This window comes from Marmota marmota, unplaced genomic scaffold (assembly GCF_001458135.2).
Source record: "Marmota marmota marmota unplaced genomic scaffold, marMar, whole genome shotgun sequence".
NCBI classification, from domain to species: Eukaryota; Metazoa; Chordata; class Mammalia; order Rodentia; family Sciuridae; genus Marmota; species Marmota marmota.
Window position 1 is genome coordinate 21820017 of NW_026000196.1, and position 18852 is coordinate 21838868.

The 18852-nt window shown below is 40.8% G+C and overlaps 1 protein-coding gene across 3 annotated transcripts in view; it reads left to right on the forward strand.

The window, feature by feature from the left end:
• Abhd12 (abhydrolase domain containing 12, lysophospholipase) overlaps window positions 1-18852 on the forward strand; it is an 85223-nt gene that overhangs the window by 50860 nt on the left and 15511 nt on the right. For all 3 annotated transcript variants that reach the window (XM_015493167.2, XM_048790412.1, XM_048790411.1), the window contains exons 2-4: window positions 8749-8873; window positions 16429-16534; window positions 18512-18631. In XM_015493167.2, the coding sequence (XP_015348653.1) occupies window positions 8749-8873; window positions 16429-16534; window positions 18512-18631 (351 nt within the window). The remainder of the gene's footprint in view (window positions 1-8748; window positions 8874-16428; window positions 16535-18511; window positions 18632-18852) is intronic.

Genomic DNA, 18852 nt, shown 5'->3' on the forward strand with positions numbered 1-18852 from the left:
TCTGTCTGCAAGCCGCAGACGAATTGCAGCCTGAAATTACCTGATCTATGGCTGAATGAGCTGCGGTCAGTCGAAAACAGGGAAGGTGACGTCAGTTTACCATCATGGTGGCTGCTGGCCTCCTCTGTGGTCTGACCGGTGTGGAGAACCGAGATGGACCGCTTCCTTTCCCCCGTCTCGAACCCAGAATTCAGCCCTGAGTACGGTGCTTGCGCGGCTGGCAGAAACTGCAGCGCTGTAACCCTGCGTCTCTATCCCAGCGCGCGCTGCAGACTCTAGCCGCGGGGCGATTTGCTGAATAAGCCGTGTTACCCTCCGTGCGACAAACCTCTCGCGTTTGAGTCCCCGTAGCAGATCCTCATGCGATGGAAATCCTTCCTCCAGGTTCCGGAGCACCCCACTATTGCTGGAAATTCCTAACAAGATATCCTTTAGCCGTCCTGACTTGTCATACTCCCACACAGTGAAGCAGCACACGGGGGTAATGCACTCCCCTCGCCGCCATCTTCCCGTCTCAAGGACTGGTCTTAAATACATTTTCATTGTTGTGCAAAAGTCATTACCATCCATTTCCAGAATTTTCTCATCATCCCAAATAGGAGCTCTACAACCTCAAAACAATAACCCCCTGTCTTCCCTCCTCATAGTCTCTAGTAAAAACTTTTGTCTCTATGAGTTTGCTTATTCTATGCACCTCATATAAGTGGAATCATACAATATTTATATTTTTGTATCTGGCTCATTTCACTTAGCATAACGTTTTTTTTAAGTTCTTCCATGTTACAAATATGTATCAGAATTTCATTCCATTTCATGGCTGAATAATTTATTTTATGTATATAACACATGTAACTGATCTGATCATCTATTGGCGGGTACTTAGTTTGCTTTTACTTTGTAGTTATTGTAAATAATGTTGCTATGAACATTGGTCAACATATATCTGTTTAAGTTCTTTGGTGTGAGATATATCTCACACCAAAGAATAATCTCGAAATAGAATTACTAGGTCATATGGTAATTCTAAGTTAAACTTTTTGAGGAATGGCCAAACTGGTTTTCATAGCAGCTGCATTATTTTACAGTTCTACCTGGCTTGCTTTGAGACAGAGTCTCACCAAGTTGCTGAGGGCCTTGCTAAATTGTTGAGATTAACTTTGAACTTGGAATCCTCCTGCTTTAGCCTCCCAAGCTGCTGGGATTACAGGCATGCACCACCTTACCTGACCTGGTTTGCTTTTAAGCTACAAGAATTTTGTGTTCATGAATTCTCTGTTCATACGTGAAATTTTTCATTCTCTTTCCCATTATACTAAAGCCAGCTTTGGTTTTGAATGGTGTCTCACCTTATGCTCCTTGTTTTATCATAGATCGTATAATATGATAATTATCTGTTTCTTAAAAGTCAGAGTAAAATGCCTTTTAGTTTGTTGGTGTTTAGTGGCCTACAGGGATATAATTCTTGAAAGCATTTCCTAATACCTTTTTTAAGGCTAGGTTTTATTAGTTTGTTTTTTCCTCACAGTTTGAGTGAATGTCACCATTTATGTTTTTAATAAAAATGTTTTTATTTTTGTATAGTCAAAATTTTATTAGCTTAGCAAAGAACACAGTACCTTTTTGTTTTCAAATCTTCTTTACTGTGGTTATCTGATCTTTCTGATCCCTAATTTTGTATAATCATCTTTTCTATCTTTCTAATATACAAGTATATATTGTCAATTGGAGCTGGATATGTGACTAGCATATTCAAGGCCTTGGGTTTAATTCCCAGCAACAGACACACACACACACACACACACACATCAATCAGATGGACATGGTGGCTTGTGCCTGCAGTCCCATTTACTCAGGAGGCTGAGGCAGAAGGATCACTTGAGCCTAGGATTTCCAGATCAGTGAAACTCCCATCTTAAAAACAAATAAATAAAAATAAATAAGTGAATGATTTTCAGACTTGCTATAGAGATTTATTTCTGACATAGCACTGATCAAACTTTATTTTCTCAACAATTTTAGGTTTACAGCATAATTAAATGAAAAGTACAGAGGCCATTATCAACATCCTGAACCATAGTGGTAGTATACAGAATAGTTTTACTGCCCTAAAATTCTTCTGTGCTCTGCCTATAGAGTCCTTCTATACCCCAACCTTTGTCAACCACTCATCTTTTTACTATCTCCATAATTTAGCTTTTTCCAGAATGTCATATAGTTGGAATCACACAGTAGTTGTCCTCTGTTCTGGTGCACTGAGGGTTTTATCATAAGTGGGTATTGGATTTTGTCAAATGGATTTTTATGCATATATTTTATGACCATGTGATTTTTCTTTTTTAGCCTGCTGAAGGGAAGGATTACATTAATATAATATGCTTAACTATAGTTTAAAGAGGATTTTCACCTCTAACTTCATGTGAGATATTGGTCTGTAGTTTTCTTGTAATGTCTTTGTGTCTGATTTAGGTATTAGGGTAATGCTGTTCTCATTTGATGAGTATGGAAATGTTCTCTTTTTTTCTATCTTCTGGAAGAGATTATAGAGAATGGGATCTCTTCCTTAAGACATTTGGTAGAACTCACAATGAACCCAGTACTATCTGTTTTGGAAGGTCATTAATTATTGACTCAGTTTGTTTAGTAGGAATAAACCTGTTCAAATAGTTTGCTGCTTGTATTTTGAGAAGTTGTGTCTTTCAAGGAATTGGTCCATTTCTTCTGTATTATCACATTTGTAGACAGAGTTGTTTGTAGTATTTCTTAATCTTTTAATGTCCATAGAATCTGTAGTGATGTCTCCTCTTCATTTCTGATATTAGTAATCTGTGTTCTCCCATTTTTTCTTAATTGGTATGTGTAGGGGCTTATCAATTGTATTGATTTCTTTTTCTTTTTCAGAGAAACAGCTTTTAGTTTCATTGATATTTTCCTACTCTCTGTTGAATTTCTCTTTTTGATTTTTCTTATTTTTCTCTTAATTTTTATTAGTTCTCTTCTTCTGGTTATGTTGTATTTAATTTGTCTAGTTTTCTAAGCTCAAAGCTTACAGGTTTGGTTTTAGATCTCCATTCTCTTATAATATTGCTTTCAGTGTTATAAGTTTCCTTGTAAATAGTGCTTTCACTGTATCCCACAAATTTCAATAAGTTGTTTTTTCATTTCCATTTAATTAAAAATATTTTAAAGTTTCTTTTGAGATTTCTACTTTGACCTGGTGGAGGACCTGGAGGGAAAACTAACAAAAGCTCCCCACTCCATTCCAACCCCTTGACTGTGTTGACCTCATTCCTTTGGTAAATCTGAGAAGAATTGTTGATTTTTTTAGTTTGTTCAGCTTTCTACTTTTAAAATGGAGTGATAACATCTGTGCTCCCTTATATGCCAGATCAGAAATCAGATATGCTCTGAGAAACATTCTGAATCTCTGCATGACTGAATCAAATTAAACTGATCTGAACTTACTCTGGCTTTGAGGGGTTAGTTGTTGTTGTTTGTTTTTTGTTTTCGTTTTTTATTTGGTACTAGGGATTGAACTCAGGGATAGTTAACAACTGAGCCAAATCCCTCTCCCTCAACTTACTCTGTTTTTTGATCTCTTTGGAAAGACTAAGGTATCTGACCTAATTTTACATTCTCTTTATTCTAAGAAACACCTTAAATTGATTTGTAGTCCAGCCCCTACTTGAATGATAGTGGGTTGACATCATATACCTTATAGCAAAACCTCATAAAATGTTTATAAATCTCTTTCCTTTTCCCGGAGTTCCCTGTGGGTTCTGCCACATCTGTAGACATCTATGTCATTGGTGTGAGAATAACACTGCCTTCCAGATAAGGACACACTCACACACACATGGTGTGAGGTATCAGTATTTGAGTTGTTGGATCCCAGAGAGGCAAAAGGCCTGAAGGATGTAGGACCCAGAAGAGTGGCTGGCTTATGGTCTGGTTCAGAAATGGCTCATTATCTTGTCACCTGCAGGAACTGCTTAATGTTGGCCCAAATCCTCCCCACCTCCTCTACTGGCTGCCAACTTCCTTCTCAGAAACTTGACCTTGCCAGGCCCCTTCTTCACCTGCTCCATTCCTTTCGGCTGCAGAGTGCATCTCCCTCAACCTCTGTTTTGCACACATACCAAGCAGTTCAAATAAGGGTTGCTGTGTGTTGCCCCCTATACCAGTGATATAGTTATTTGTTCATGGTCTTTATCAGACAAGTAATCTTAAAAGAAAAACATCTGAACAGGCTGTGGCCAAAATTTTGACCCTGCACTTGGATATGTGAAGTCTGAAGAACCTTGGATCTCTTTGATCAAACCAGGTCCCACGTAGGCAAAGTTGGCAGTGTGTTCCCTCAGCCACGTGGGCAGTGTTCATTCCTACCAGTAATCAAGAACAGCAGCTGCTTCCAGTGAAGAAGGACTACAAGAAAAGCAGTAGTACCAGTGATAAAGAAAGTTTTCTCACAAATAGTCACAAAAATGACACAATAAATAGGTAGCATTAACTTTTTAAAAATTGGAGAAAGTGATATCCCCCACACACACCCAAAAAAAAAAAAAAACTTGTATCTTTTTAAAAAATTTTTCTTCTTGGTCAGTTCTTTTTAACTTTTTAGGGAACAGATGATTCCTGCCTTTATAGATCATTTCAGAATATAAAGAAGATAGGGCTATCATGTATAACTAAGTAAAACAAATTTTAAAAGGAAAAAAAGAAGAAGATAGGGCTAGGGATATAGCTCAATGATAGAATGCTTGCCTAACATGCATGAAGCCCTGAGTTCTATCTCCAGTACCACAGAAAAAAAAATAATTTTAAAAAATTAGAAAAGATAACTGCCAGGTCATCTTCTGTGGAGGTACAGTCCTATAATCTCAGCAACTCAGAAGACTGAAGCAGAAAGATCTCAAGTCAAGGCCAGCCAAAGCAAGTTAGTAAGACCCTGTCTCAAATTTTTATGAAAATAAGAAGAGCTGGAGCTATAACTCAGTGGTAAAATGCTCCTGGGTTCAATCCCCAGTATGAAAAAAAGAAGACAGATGCTGCTCATTTCCATCTATGGAGGAATCATCACCCTGAAATATTCAGCTCAAGAAAGAAACTATTAATTTTGCAAATGAATAGAGATACTTTTTAGGTAAAATAAATGTCTCAGGAGGGAAAAACTGCCAGTGTCCTAGACATCTTTCACTTGGTGTCTTTCATTAAGCTTAATTATTTTGAGAATATCTACATGGTTACATGTAGCAATAATTTTCTCCATTTTCTTGGTATTCCATTCTATGTACTTAACCTTTGGTTTGTTCATTCATTGTTGGATGTTGGGGTGGTTTCAGTTTGGGGATATTGTGAATTCAACTTCCATGAACATTTTGAAATACGACTTTGTATGGGTATTTGCTTTTCCTTCTCTCAAGGCATGAGATCTCAAACTAACAGAACACATTACAGTAGAGCAAAGAATAAGTGAGCAAATTGTGGGAGGACACAGGAGTGATCACAGGTGGCCAGAACAGAGGACTCAAGCACGAGTTGAGCCTTTGGTGGTAACACATTTGATTACAAGCTATTTCTTTTCTTTTCTTTTTCTTTTTTTATTTTTATGAACTCTCCATTTCTTTTGGAATCAAGTCCTGAATCCCCAGCCTCTTTTGACCACTTACATTAGATTTATATTCCCCCTTGCAGAGCGTTTGTGCACAGAGGGTTATAATAGTTGAGGTGTGCTGCTGATTTTGTGCCAGGATTCATACACATGCTTCATATGCATTATTGTGTATAAGCCTTTTAGGAGCCCCGCAAAGGAGATGCCATTATTTTTCCCCCTTCCTCCATATTTATTCATTCTCTTTCCTGCCCGCCTCTGCCCTCCAGTGCTGGGAAATCAAACCAAACTCAGGGCCTCTTGCATGCTTGGCAAGCTTTCTACAACTTAGCTAAGATACCAGTTGAGACACCATTAGCATCCCCACTGTGCTTTGAGGAAAAGCAAGGCTCAACCAAGTTAAGGAACCTGCCCACAATTGTCTGACTAGACAGTTGGCTGGTTGGATGTTAATCCAAACTTAAGATCTGGCACTTTCAAACACAATATTGTATACCTTTCCTCACTGCAAGGGTAGATTATGAATAGAATTTAAAATGCCATTTTAAACTGTTCTCCCACATCTAATTAATTCCTATATTTCTTAGTGTGTCAGCCCAGTGGCTTCTTTTGGATTGCCCAGACTTAGTCAGATCACACTGTGGGGTGTCTCGAGGCACCAGGTATCTCTCCCAAAGCCTGCCACAGCCTTGAGTCTGCCTTACTGGGCTGTGAGCACAGTGCCTGTGTGAATACTGATCTTTGCTGCCTGATTGTCTAATGCCTACAAGATGCCAGATGTTCAGTAGTGACTGCCGAATGATCCTAGGGTAAGAGTAACTTAATAGCATTACCAGATATGAATACTTGTCATCAGTTTTATTGAGGTATTTGTATAAGCCTTGTTAACTTATTGTTTGCATTTGTTTTATTATGGTATTATTTATTTATTTATAGTAAAATTGACCAATTCACCTTACTTTAATGAGTCTTTTTTTTTAAACTGTCTTTTGTGTGGTAGATAATGCTTTCTCTCCTTTTTTTTTAACCTTTATTTTATTTGTTTATTTTTATGTGGTGCTGAGGATCGAACCCAGCTCCTCGCAAGTGCTAGGCGAGCGTACTACCGCTGAGCCACAATCCCAGCCCAATTTAATGAGTCTTAACAACTGTGTACAATCATGTAGTCATAGCCACAATCAAGATAAAGAATACTCCCATAACTTCAGATTCCCTCATGTGCCTTGCATTTGATTTCCTTCTCTATCCCAGCTCCTGGCAATCATCATTCTTATATTTTCTGTCCCTGTAGTTTTGCCTTTTCTAGAATTTCAGAAAAATGAAATCATAGAGTCCATAATTTTTTGTGAATGTGTTGTATACCTTGGCATATTGCTTTTGAGGTTCATCTCTGTTGTTGCATATGTCAACCATTTTTAAAAACCACCTTAATTTTTTTAATCAGTCCAGAAATAAGAAACCAATTCCAATAATGTTTAGTGTGGTGAAAGCAGCAATTCTCAAAGTCTGTTCTGCACACTTGGGGGTGGGCCCCAAGATCCTCTGTAAGTTCAGTGATTTTCATAATATTGAGATGTAATTTACCCTTTCCACTCATCCAAGTATAAGAGGAGTTTTTCAAACACTGTGCATCATGTGATACTACAACAAATTGAAGGCAGAAGCAGATAGGATCCATCTACCTTCTGTTGAGCTGCCTGACTTAAGGAAATTTATAAAAATGTGAATGCCACTCTTCTCACTAAAACTATTTGTGTTAAAAATAAAATAGAACTATTTTTCATGACAAATATTAATCATTAACATGTAATGGGCTGTTTATTATTTTTAAATTTTTTAAATATTTTTTTAGGTGGACACAATATCTTCATTTTTGTTTGTTTGTTTGTTTGTTTGTTTTCATGTGGTGCCAAGAATCTAACCCAGTGCCTCACACATGCTAGGTGTGCACGCTACCACTTGAGTCACATCCCCAGCCCAACTGTTTATTATTAATAGATAAATTGATACACTTTTTTTTTTTTTGCAGTGTTAAAGATGGAACCCAGGGCCTCGTGCATGCTAGGCAAGTGGTCTGCCACTGAGCTGCACGCCCAGCCCTAGACAAAATACCTTAATTTTAACTTTTCATATGATGGATAATAATTCATAGAAGCTATATAAACAGACATTTCTGTAGAGAGGTGCTGAGACCAAGCAGTGTAAGAATCTTTGGATTAGAGACATTTTTGATAAGGCCTCAGGAAGAGAAAGGAGAGATTCTGATGCTGGGGAGGGATAAGAAGGGGATTTTAAAACCCTGGGGTTACTGAGTGTGAAGGGCCTAGAGAAGGGATGGGGCCCAGGGGTAGGCATAAATGCCAGGACAGGGCTTGACAGTCACAGTCTTGTTCTCAGCCCTCTATCATCTCCTTGGACCTGGTTGGACAGGTTCTTCTGATATCCTGATTGTACATGCTTCCTACAAATAGCAAATGAGTAACTAACAAGGGCAGTTGGTTCACAGAAGGGTGACTGCAAGGCCCAGAGAAGGCTACTGTTTGCTGAGATGAAGTGGCAACTGGGCTATGATGTCAGGTGGGGTGCTTTCTAAGTCTGCTGTGTGCCGGATGATGATGATGATGATGATGGTTATTATTATTATTGTTACTAATACTACTGTTATTATTATTGGTACTGGGAATTAAACCCAGGGGCATTTTACCACTGACCTACGTTTCTAGCCATTTTTCATTTTGAGACAGGATCTCATTAAATTGCTGAGGCTAGCTTCAAATTTGTGATCCTCCTGCCTCAGTCTCCTGAGTCACTGGGATTACAGGTGTGTTCTATGCTCCTGGCTGTCTGCTGAATTCTTACCCAAGAGCAATCATAAGAAATCAATAGGATTGTTTCTTTGGCTTTCAGGAAAAATAAAGACAAAAACTCTCCTCCTACTCAATATAATTCTAAACTCAAAAGACTCTCTGAAGTAATTATTTTGACAAAAGCAGATGGGAGGCTACTATTATTACTGGCAATATTCTGAGGAAAAGATGTGTGTGATCCTCCTCATTTAATGACTTTACCAGTGCTATTAATAAACAGTGACAAAATTGGACCTACTGATTTTTAATCTTTTAATTACTTCTCTTTTGCAGACGAAAGGGCCTATGGTTCCGACTGAGGAAGATACTTCTCTGTGTTTTGGGGTTGTACATTGCCATTCCATTTCTGGTCAAACTATGTCCTGGGATACAGGCCAAATTGATATTCTTGAATTTTGGTAAGTGGTGTATGTCAAATTTTTAATAAATTCTAGAATTTATTTCCATAGTGATGTCTGATTTTAGTGTTTTTTTTTTTATTTTAGTTGAGATTGAAGTTGTACCTAGTAAAATTTATAAATCTTAAAGGTACAGTGCATAGTTAGGTAGATAGTTAGAGCCACCACCCAGTTTAAGAAATAACACATTTCCATTGCTCAGGAAATTCCCTATGGCCTTTCCCAGTTGTAATGATTTTGTAATGATGGCTTGCCCTTCAGTGCTGCATTGTGTCCCACAATGACTGTACTGTGTTGGGTGTTGGGAACCTGTCTTGAGCTGTGGTGAATAAAATGTGGACGATATAAAAAGTCATCTGAAGCTGCCATGTTGGAGATGATTTGTCACTTGTACAGTATAGGAAGTTAACTGTCCTTGGAAAAAAATGACCAATGAAAAATTTAGCAACTTTAAAAAAATAGTAATAATATTAATTAGGCCTTTTCTTTTTTTCTTTTAAAAAATGTCTATTTTTTCCTCCTGAACAACACCTTGACACACAGGCTGGGGATGTAGCTCAGTGGTAGAGTGTGCTTGCCTAGTTTATATAAAGCCCTCGGGTTCCATCCCTAGTACCAAAAAAAAAAAAAAAAAACTGACATGGTTTGATTTTTGTGGAATTTCATGCTGGCCTTATAAGTGGTATAGGCTCTTTGTTAGCTTGGACCCGGTGTTTCAAAGTTGTTTTGGGGGAAGTTGGAAGAAACGGTGTGAAAGTATCAAGCCTATGAGACAAAAGGCAGAAGGTAACCAGATGTGGGAACAGTCCCTTTGGGAGAATCATTTCACACTCAACCCATTTACTGCATGAAATAAGTCCTTGAAAATGAACGTGGACATCATTGGAATTGGATGAGGAGGGCTCTACACAGGCTGCTTGCCTGCTCTTTTGCAGGGTTGGTTTGAAAAGAGTGACTTTGGCCCTTGTGTGGATAGAAGCTTGATTCTCAGGAAGCTGGACTTCATGCTGTAGAAGCAGCAGGAGACTCTGTCAGGATTAGTGGGAATTGCAGGGAGAGGGTAGATGGGAGGAGCTGTGAGGTGCTGGTTGATGTGGATAGATGTGTGGCTTAGGAGATGCAAAGCCAGGGATTGGTGGAAGGTGGCAGGCACCTCTTTAGTGGTGCAGCACATTTGGGCTGTCAATCTATAACAGACTTAAATCACAGAAACTTGGAGACGACTGACTAACATGGAATTTCTGCTCCCAACCCCCAACACTGTTCTGTTCCTACAGAGGAACAGAACAGTGAGGCCAACATTTAATGCTTTGTAAATCCAAATCAAGGTTTTTATTTTGGTATGTTATAATAACTGTAAAATACTTTCTACTAAGAGACACATTTGGTTTTTCTTTTTTCTTTTTTTTTCTTTTTGGTACCAGGGATTGAACCCAGTGTTCTTAACCACAAAGCCACATCCCAGTTTTTTTTTTTTTGTTTGTTTGTTTTTGAGACAAGGCCTCACTAAGTTGCTTAGGGTCTCGCTAAGTTGCTGAGGCTGGCTTTGAACTCACAGTCCTCCTGTCTCGGCCTCCTGAGTCGCTGGGACTACAGGAATACACCACCATACCTGGTGACATTTGATTTTGCTAATGGAAAAATTAGCCAAACTTCTAGAAATTTATGCTTACTAGAGGTTTTACCACTGTGAGAAGCACAACTTAAAAAGAAACTACGATATACTAAAATCAAGAAAGCTTTATTTTTCTGACATTAATGCCCCTTAAATATAAAAAGAAGAGAATTGGGGGTTCCATGTAAACACAAAAGCACAGGGCTGCAAATTTGCTAGTGACAAACTTGAATGGATCCTGTATGGTCATTTTAACTTTGCTGGCCTTTTCTTGCCTCAGGCCCCTGGGGACAACAGGGATGTGTGAGGCATGTTATCCCCTGGGGCCTGGCATACTGTGGGGCCTCAGCAAAGATATGAATTGAATTTTCTTTAGGTTATTTATTGGGTTACTTTAGGTATAGTCCACAAATTTTGCCGGGCTGCTTTCCTAAGAAGATGGCAGATTGTTCCACCAGAGTAGAACTCTGGGTAGAATTAGCCTCTTTGGCACAGAGGGGAGGGCTGTGCATGTGCATTGGGGCTATCACAAACCCCCAGGGAAATATCAGTCCTTAACACTTTCCTTTACATGTCTGTTACATGGAAGTAGGAAGCTTATGGAAGGTTTTCTTGTTTTTTTGGTTTGCTTTTTATCTCATTATTTTTTGCTCTGCTATGGAACAAATCCAGGCCCTCGTGCATTGCTAGGCAAGTGCTCTGCCACTGACCTACATCCCCAGCCCTATGGCAGTGTTTTGTTTTTAAGGGAGATTTTTAGTTGTCAAATAGATAAATACTGGTTTGGGGCCTCTTTTGAAAAGTTACTCAAAAATCTGGCACTAGAAGCAGCAATTGGACATTTCCTGCATCTTCACCCACCTGGGCACGTGCCTGTCTCTATACAACACATCAGATGTCCCCTCATTCAGAACTGAGGAACCCTGGTCTCCAGGCCCTGCCACCCTCCCCAGGCAGCTGGAATGGGTCATGACAGCCCTTGAGGTCCTCATCAAGAATAGCCTTTTGTTTGCTGGGAGAAAGGGACATTCTCTGCACAGCTGCTTGAGGCTCCTGGCTTGTCAGTTTTTCTGTTCTTACTGTGTCAAGGTTTAAATGTCCTTGCCCATCTTCCCTGCTTTAGAGGTAGAGGAGATGGTAGTTTGGGCGCCCCCTGGTGGTGACCTGAAATTTTGCCTTAAGCCAGGAGAAGGCCTGTGTGGAGGGAGGAGGTACCTCTCTTCTTATCTCCCCCAGATTGGTATCATGACCTGGTGGCTGGCCATTTTGACATTGAAGGAGCTATAACAATCTTTTGGGCCCCAGAACATGGTTAATATGGTCTTAAGTTCATAGCAAATCTGAAACCAAACTTACGAATCAGATAAATAAACTTTAGAAGCATAGCATCTGAGATTTTTTTTTTAATATTTATTTTTCGAATGTAGTTGGACACAATACCTTTATTTTACTTGTTTATTTTTATGTGGTGCTGAGGGGCGAACCCAGGGCCTCGCACATGCTAGGCAAGCGCTCTACCACTGAGCCACAACCCAAGCCAGTATCTGAGATTTAATGCATTAGTCTACTCTAAATACATTTTCATCAGCAAAAAGAATGTCTTTTGTGGTTTTGTGTTTTGTTTTTGTTTTTACTGTACTAGGGACTGAACTCAGGCCCTCGCCCTTGCTAAGCAAGTGTTCTACCACTGAGCTACATCTCAACCCCTTTTAAAATTCTTTTAAGGTTTCAATAAGTTGTCCAGGCTAGCCTTGGACTTCAACTTGGGATCCTCCTGCCTCAACCTCCTGAATAACTGGGATTACAAACATGCAACAGTAAAATATATCATCCTTCTAAAACAAACAAACAAATAAGTTGGTCAAAAACTCTGAATAGCTTAAATAACAATAAAAGTCTCTCCGAGAAACTCTTTGCTAACACTGTAGTATCTTGTTTCTCTCGTGTGTGTGTGTGTGTGTCTGTCTGTCTGTCTGTCTGTCTATCTATCTGCTTTTCAATACTTGGGACTCCAAGTCTGATTCCATCCAAAATATGTCCAAGTGAAACCTGTCATCTGTGGTTTGGGAATCTGGAATATGTTCCTGGCTGTCATTCTGCCCTCCAATCAGGGATCAGGATGGCATATCCGAATGAGAAGTAAAAACAGACTGTTAGTTCAGAAGCCAGGAAAATAACTCTAGTCTGCGCACATTGCCTCGGGCCTTTCTTGGAACTAAGTTAGATTCCTATCGCCAGCTTTCTTTTCTTCCTTGCAAAGCAGTCCATGTTAACTCCCTATAGTTGTCTTTTTTTTATCCGTTTGCTTCCTGGGGAAGCCCCTGTATCCCACATCAAGTAATTAGAATTTGATAAAACTCAGATAACCTGCTCAGTCTTTTCCTTTGTTGATACCACACCTGGTACCAAGTCTGCTCTGTTACTCACAGTGATCAAAATGACATGAAGCCCCGTACTAAAGACCCTCAGGCCATCACAAATGCCTGTCACAACTCAGTGGTGTTACCAGTGTCACCTTTTACCCAATATATTTTCCAGATTCACTACAAAAAAATATGACAAGTTGGGCAATATGGTGCACCCATATAACCCCCAATACTTGGGAGGGTGAGGCAGGAGAAGGATCCCAAGTGCAAGGCCAGCCTGAGCAACCACATGAGACTATGTCTCAAAATAAAATTAAAAAGGGCTGAGGATGTAGTTGTAGGACTTGCATAGGTAACATGCAGAAAGGACTGGGTTCAATTTCCAATACCACATAGACACACAAAAAGTATTACAGAGTAGGTTGCTTTCTATTCCTTTCACATGTTTATTCACTTACTCTACTAAGTGCCTGTATATGCAAGATCTTTTCTAAATCATGCATGTTGATGTCTGTGGTTGCTGATAGCAACAGCATAGCCAAAAGGTAGATAATGAAAAACTGGGGAAGAAGCCTAAGGACTCTGGCCCAGCAGCCACAGGTGAGTCCTGCTTATCTGGGTGTCAGGGACCTACATGTGGATTTCCTGGGCTGTGCACTCAGCCCTGTTTGAGGTGAGCCTATAAGAAACATTCATAGAGAGGAGTACCCTTGCCCAGGGGCCCACTCATGTGGTGCTGCCCATAGGCCATACAATCTGTCCCTGCTCCAGTCTGTATTAAGCAGGAGGTTGGGCTCCAGTCAGCATTTAGTCACTAGGGCCTCAAATGGCTGATTGCCAAGGGAGATCTGATCATCTGGGAGGTTAGAGGATCCTATGTTCACCTGGTATGAGCCAGCAGGACTGAGGCACTTCTAGCCCAGGCATATCTCTCAGCACTGTTCAGGCCAGCTCCACCTCACACACACCCTGTCCTTCCCTTGCTTGGTGACATTTCTGCTTATTTAGTCCAGCACTGGCTAAGTGATTCTTACAGCCACCAGTCTCTGGACCAGTTTGATCCTGGAACTGACCAGGCCTCATGTCAGAGAGTCCTCACATTAGAGGACTGCTAAGTAAAAGGGGTGGTGTCCACTGAACTGCAGAGCATTCATTGTGCCTCCTCTAAATCTAAATAAAAGGAAATTTGGAGACCAGCTTCCTAGAATGAGGCTATCTAGAATAAAATAGGGCCTCTTGGTTCCTGAATTTCTTGGGCTTGGAAACTTTCTGGATTAGCGCTAATCCTCAGAACATTTGGCAGTGGCCAGGGAATCCTCTTAGAATACCAGGGCAGTGATTTAGTACTGGCCTCCTTCTTTGGACAAGAACTGAGCAAGATCTGAAGCCAAGCCAGCAGAGGCCTAGTGCATCAGCCCTTAATTGACACCACCCTCCATTTAGTTGGGGGGTGGGGAAGGTCAGTTCCAGCTTCAGAGGCAGGCCTACTTAAATGAGTCTGGGTGTAGGGATTGACAGTGGGCACCAGGTTGGAATACTTAGTTTTATTAAGGGCGTCATCTTACCTCACAGTTGTTAGATGGTGACCTTGCACATCAAACCTTAGCTTTCAGGTTCCAAAAGCGTGCAATAGAGCAACAAAGTAGAGACATTGGAGTGGGCCATGAAGTGGAATCACTTTCTAGGCCTTCACTGGGTCCTCCTGCCAGGATAAAATCTGAGCTCCTTTATTGTGGTTGTATCCATTTCTTGGGGTGCCCTAATAAATACACAGACTGGGAAACTTAAAACAGAAATTTACTCCCTCACAATTCTGGAGGACAGAAGTCTGACAGTAAAATGTCAGCCAGGCTTGCACTTCATCTGGAACTCTGGGGTAGAGTTGTTGCTGCCTCTTCTATCATCTGGTGATGGCCAGAACCCCTTGACATCCCTTGGCTTGTAGATGCATTGGTCCAGTCTCTGTCCCATCTTCTCATACACCTAATGACCTCATTTAAGCCTAATTACCTCAATAAAGATCCTGTTTCTGAGTAAGGTCAAATTCTTAGGTACAAGGCAGTGGGACTTTAAAATATCTTTTGGAGGGACATGATAGCCTGTAACAAGGACACTTCAGGAAAGCTTTTAAAATTTAGTCTGCTTCTTATTGAAGAGATGGATTAAGAAGTTGGTGGCAGAAACAACAGTCCAGTGGAAGATTTGTCTCCTGGCATGGTATGGAGTAGACACTCGGGAGTTTCTGGGAAAGGAGCATGTATGTTCCCATGTCCTTGTGAGTCAGATGGTTCATTTATTCAGCAAATGTTCCTCAAGTCTTGGCATTTGAGGAAGTGAGAACTAGACATGCACAGTGCCACATGATGTATGAGGTTAGTAGTGAAACCCTCTCTTCACCAAAGAAAGCAGTCAGCAGCTAGGGCTTCCTCCTAAAGACGAGGTTATGCCACACATCAGTCTTTGTCGCTGTGCCTGCTGTTTTAAGTGAATAATTTGCTTCTCAGGGTTTGTGGGGTTTTTATTTGAGTTTTTCATTTTCAATTAAATTTATCTTCCAAAGGTTGTGTTTGCCACAAGTAATAAAAGTACCATGGCATATAAGGGAAAAATTAAGCATCCCCCCCGACACACACCTGGCATATATCTTTTTGTATTTTCCTGAGCCACACACAAATGGGTTGTTTATGTTGACTCTGATTGTGTCTGCAGTAACAGGGTGGGGTTGCATAGTACCTTGTGCAATGGCTCCTTTCCTGCTCCTCTCATCTGCCTTTGTGTTCTGGATAATGCTCAATCTAAAGGCCCCATGATTTTCCAGTTTGGGACAACAGTTTATTCAGCCCTCATTCTACTGTCAGGTGACCTCTTCACTATAGGACTCCTGTTACCTCATTGCATTCCCAACTTTACTTACTCTGGACAGGGTTCCATGAACTCATTTATTTCACTGCCCCCACACCTCATTTTTTTGCTGTTCTTCCTGCATTAAGTGACAGTATTAGAAACTTTTTACCTCCTGCATTCATTGGATCCTTGGGTCCTGTGGATCCAGCCCCAGAACATCTCATACATCACCCCTTTCCCATCAGCCTTCCACCTACGCCAGCCCACACCTCCAAGCATAGCTTAGCTGAGCTCTTATGCAGCCTCCTCAGGCCTGTTGAGGACATTTTCTTCATTATCTTGCATCTCCTCACACCTTGAACAACCTCTCTGTTTCCAGGATCTGCTCAGGTCCCATCCTTACTGCAGTATCTAGGAAGCTCTTAGTGCTCCAGAACCCTCAGACCCATCCCTGCCTGGGCCTAGGGGGTCCCATATGGTAGGGATCCTGAAGAAATAGTACTTTTACTTTTTGAGAGCTTCAGCTCTGCTGTAAGCGTTGTATTTGTTGACACAGGCGTATGTGTGCAGACATGCATTTTATGAGTAGGTGTGCTTTTGTGGGTGTGCATGTACATGCATGTATGCACTTGTGAGTGGGTTATGTGTGAGTGTGCACGTGTTTGTGCATGTGTGTACATGTCCTTCCTCCCCCACTAACTGTGATTTTTATCTCCTTGTCCCCCCACAGTGAGGGTTCCCTATTTCATTGACTTGAAAAAACCGCAGGATCAAGGTTTGAATCACACATGCAATTACTACCTCCAGCCAGAAGAAGATGTGACTATTGGAGTCTGGTGAGTGACTGCAATGCAGCTGCAGGGCTGAGGCACCAACTTTGGGGGCCTCTCCAAGAGGCTAGGAGAGACCTGCTTAGCTCTGCTAGTGTCCTTGACATTAGTCTCCAAAGTGTTGCTTGCTCACTTTTACCTTCACCCTTTCCTATTCCACACAGAAATCTCAGCTAAATTTGATCCTGATGGTGCAGTATGAAGTGGCATCAAACTCTGTCCTGAGGTTTTAAAAACAGCAAAGGCTTTTTAAACTAGATTATTTTTAAAAAGCTTTATTTCCAAGGTAAACAAAAAATAAGCTAGAAATAAAGAGAATGTAAGCACATAATTGCAAGCACAGGTTTGAATGTACCTTTTCAGAGAAGTAAATATCTAGCTACTGAAAACAATTTGATTCATTTCCACCTGTAGCACTTCTCAGCAGTGGCAATGGTAGTGTTTGCTGTCTTCTAAGTATTTTCTTTATTTGCCACAAATTTAAACTGGACTTATGCCCTGTGACTTCTCTTTGTCTCCTTGGAATACACTTTAATGCTTTGGTTTTTTGTTTGTTGGTTAGTTTTTTGGTTTGTTTGTTTATTTTATAGATAGATAGATAGATAGATAGATAGATAGATAGATAGATAAGCACATGTTACTGAATCAAAGCTGACCAGTCTCACTGTGGCATTTTTTTCCCCCTCAGAAGCAGCTGTGAATCACTGCCTCTTTATCTAGCCGGGTTTAGTTTTCAGTAGCCATAGAGTCTCTTTCCACTGTCTCAGAAAACTGCTGTGTATGTGAGAAGTTTGTAAATGAAATGCCTTGAGTAGATAGATTCCCAGTGTACACGAGGGGACACTTCTAATAATGGTCCTTAGTAAAGAACTTTAAAGAAAAAGGGAGATTTTTGTTCTTAGAAGTTCGTTGTGGGATTAGAGTCTTTTGTCAGTTTCTGATTTGATTTAATCTGTCAGTCAGTGACACGTGTTCCTGTGGGACTCCTCACTTTCTTATGTCAGAAGCTTGAACTATTTTACTCAGAGCTATTTTATGGGAATGGTTTGGACTCCACTGATGAACATGGATCTGTCATATTGCAGGAGAGGTGTTTATGGTGGTGGTATTTAAGTTTAAAACACCAACAACACCTACATAAATTATCAGTTACCCCCCAAAATTTTAATATCAAGTCTCAAAGTAGCAACAGTCATACAGTGTATTTCTGGGTGCCAGTCTCTGCCCCATTCATGCCCTGTGCCTTCATGATGACACCAGAGCCTCAGGATATAACAGACTCCATTGACAACTGCCCTCACCATCATCTCATCAGTCAGCATCCTGAAAGAAAGGCTCAAGTGCCACCTGACAGCCATTCTTGGCCATCAGCTTAGAATGCCCATGTCAACAAGTTGAAGGAGAGGCCCAGAAATAGGACCTTTTCTGCTGCCTAGAAGCTTCCTAGAACTCTATCAGGAGCCCAAAGTTTGGGAAGGATTGTGGATTTAGCTCAGTGATAAAGTGCCCCTGGGTTCAACCCCCCAGTACCAAAAAAAAAAAAAAAAAAGTATCTCTCTGAAAGAGGAATTTGCTAAACAAACTAATGATCTCAGTTGATTGAGATCATGGAATGAGCCCAGTTGATTGTGAACATGTCTCTGCATCCCATGTTGTCCCAGCTCTGCTCAAGAATTCAGGCAAGCTCTTGCCTACAGAAATGGCTCCCCTACCTTGTTAATTGTTACCAGTACAAGCTTTTGAGGCCCATGGCCAATCAGGAAACACTTCTTCTGCAGCTGTTAGCATAAGCCTTCCAGCTTGCAGATCCTAGTTATTTATTCCACTGATGGGAAATGCTGCTGCCCTACTCCATCCTTATATAGGTAATGAGCTACTTTCTGCTTTCTGAGACTGGAGCTACCTCTGTAACCCTGCCTATAGTTAACTATTGTGTGCAGAAGAGGTATCTATCCATGCCACTCCCTCTGCTTCTGTCTCTAGGCATACCATCCCTGCCGTCTGGTGGAAGAATGCCCAAGGAAAGGACCAGATGTGGTATGAGGATGCCTTGGCTTCCAACCATCCCATCATTTTGTACCTGCATGGGAATGCAGGGACCAGGTGAGGTAAAGGAAACCACACAGACAGTGCATCCTCCCTGCAGAGCACATTTCCTTTCTGGAGTAAGAATGTACTGCCCCCAGGCCACTAGGAGCAAAACTAGAGTCCTACAGATTTAGTTTACATTGCAATGAGTGAGAATGTCCCAAGAATGAAGAAAAAGGCAGAGTTCTTAGGGGTGGGGGAAGGCTGGAGTTTAAGTGAAGTTTATATGAGGCAGA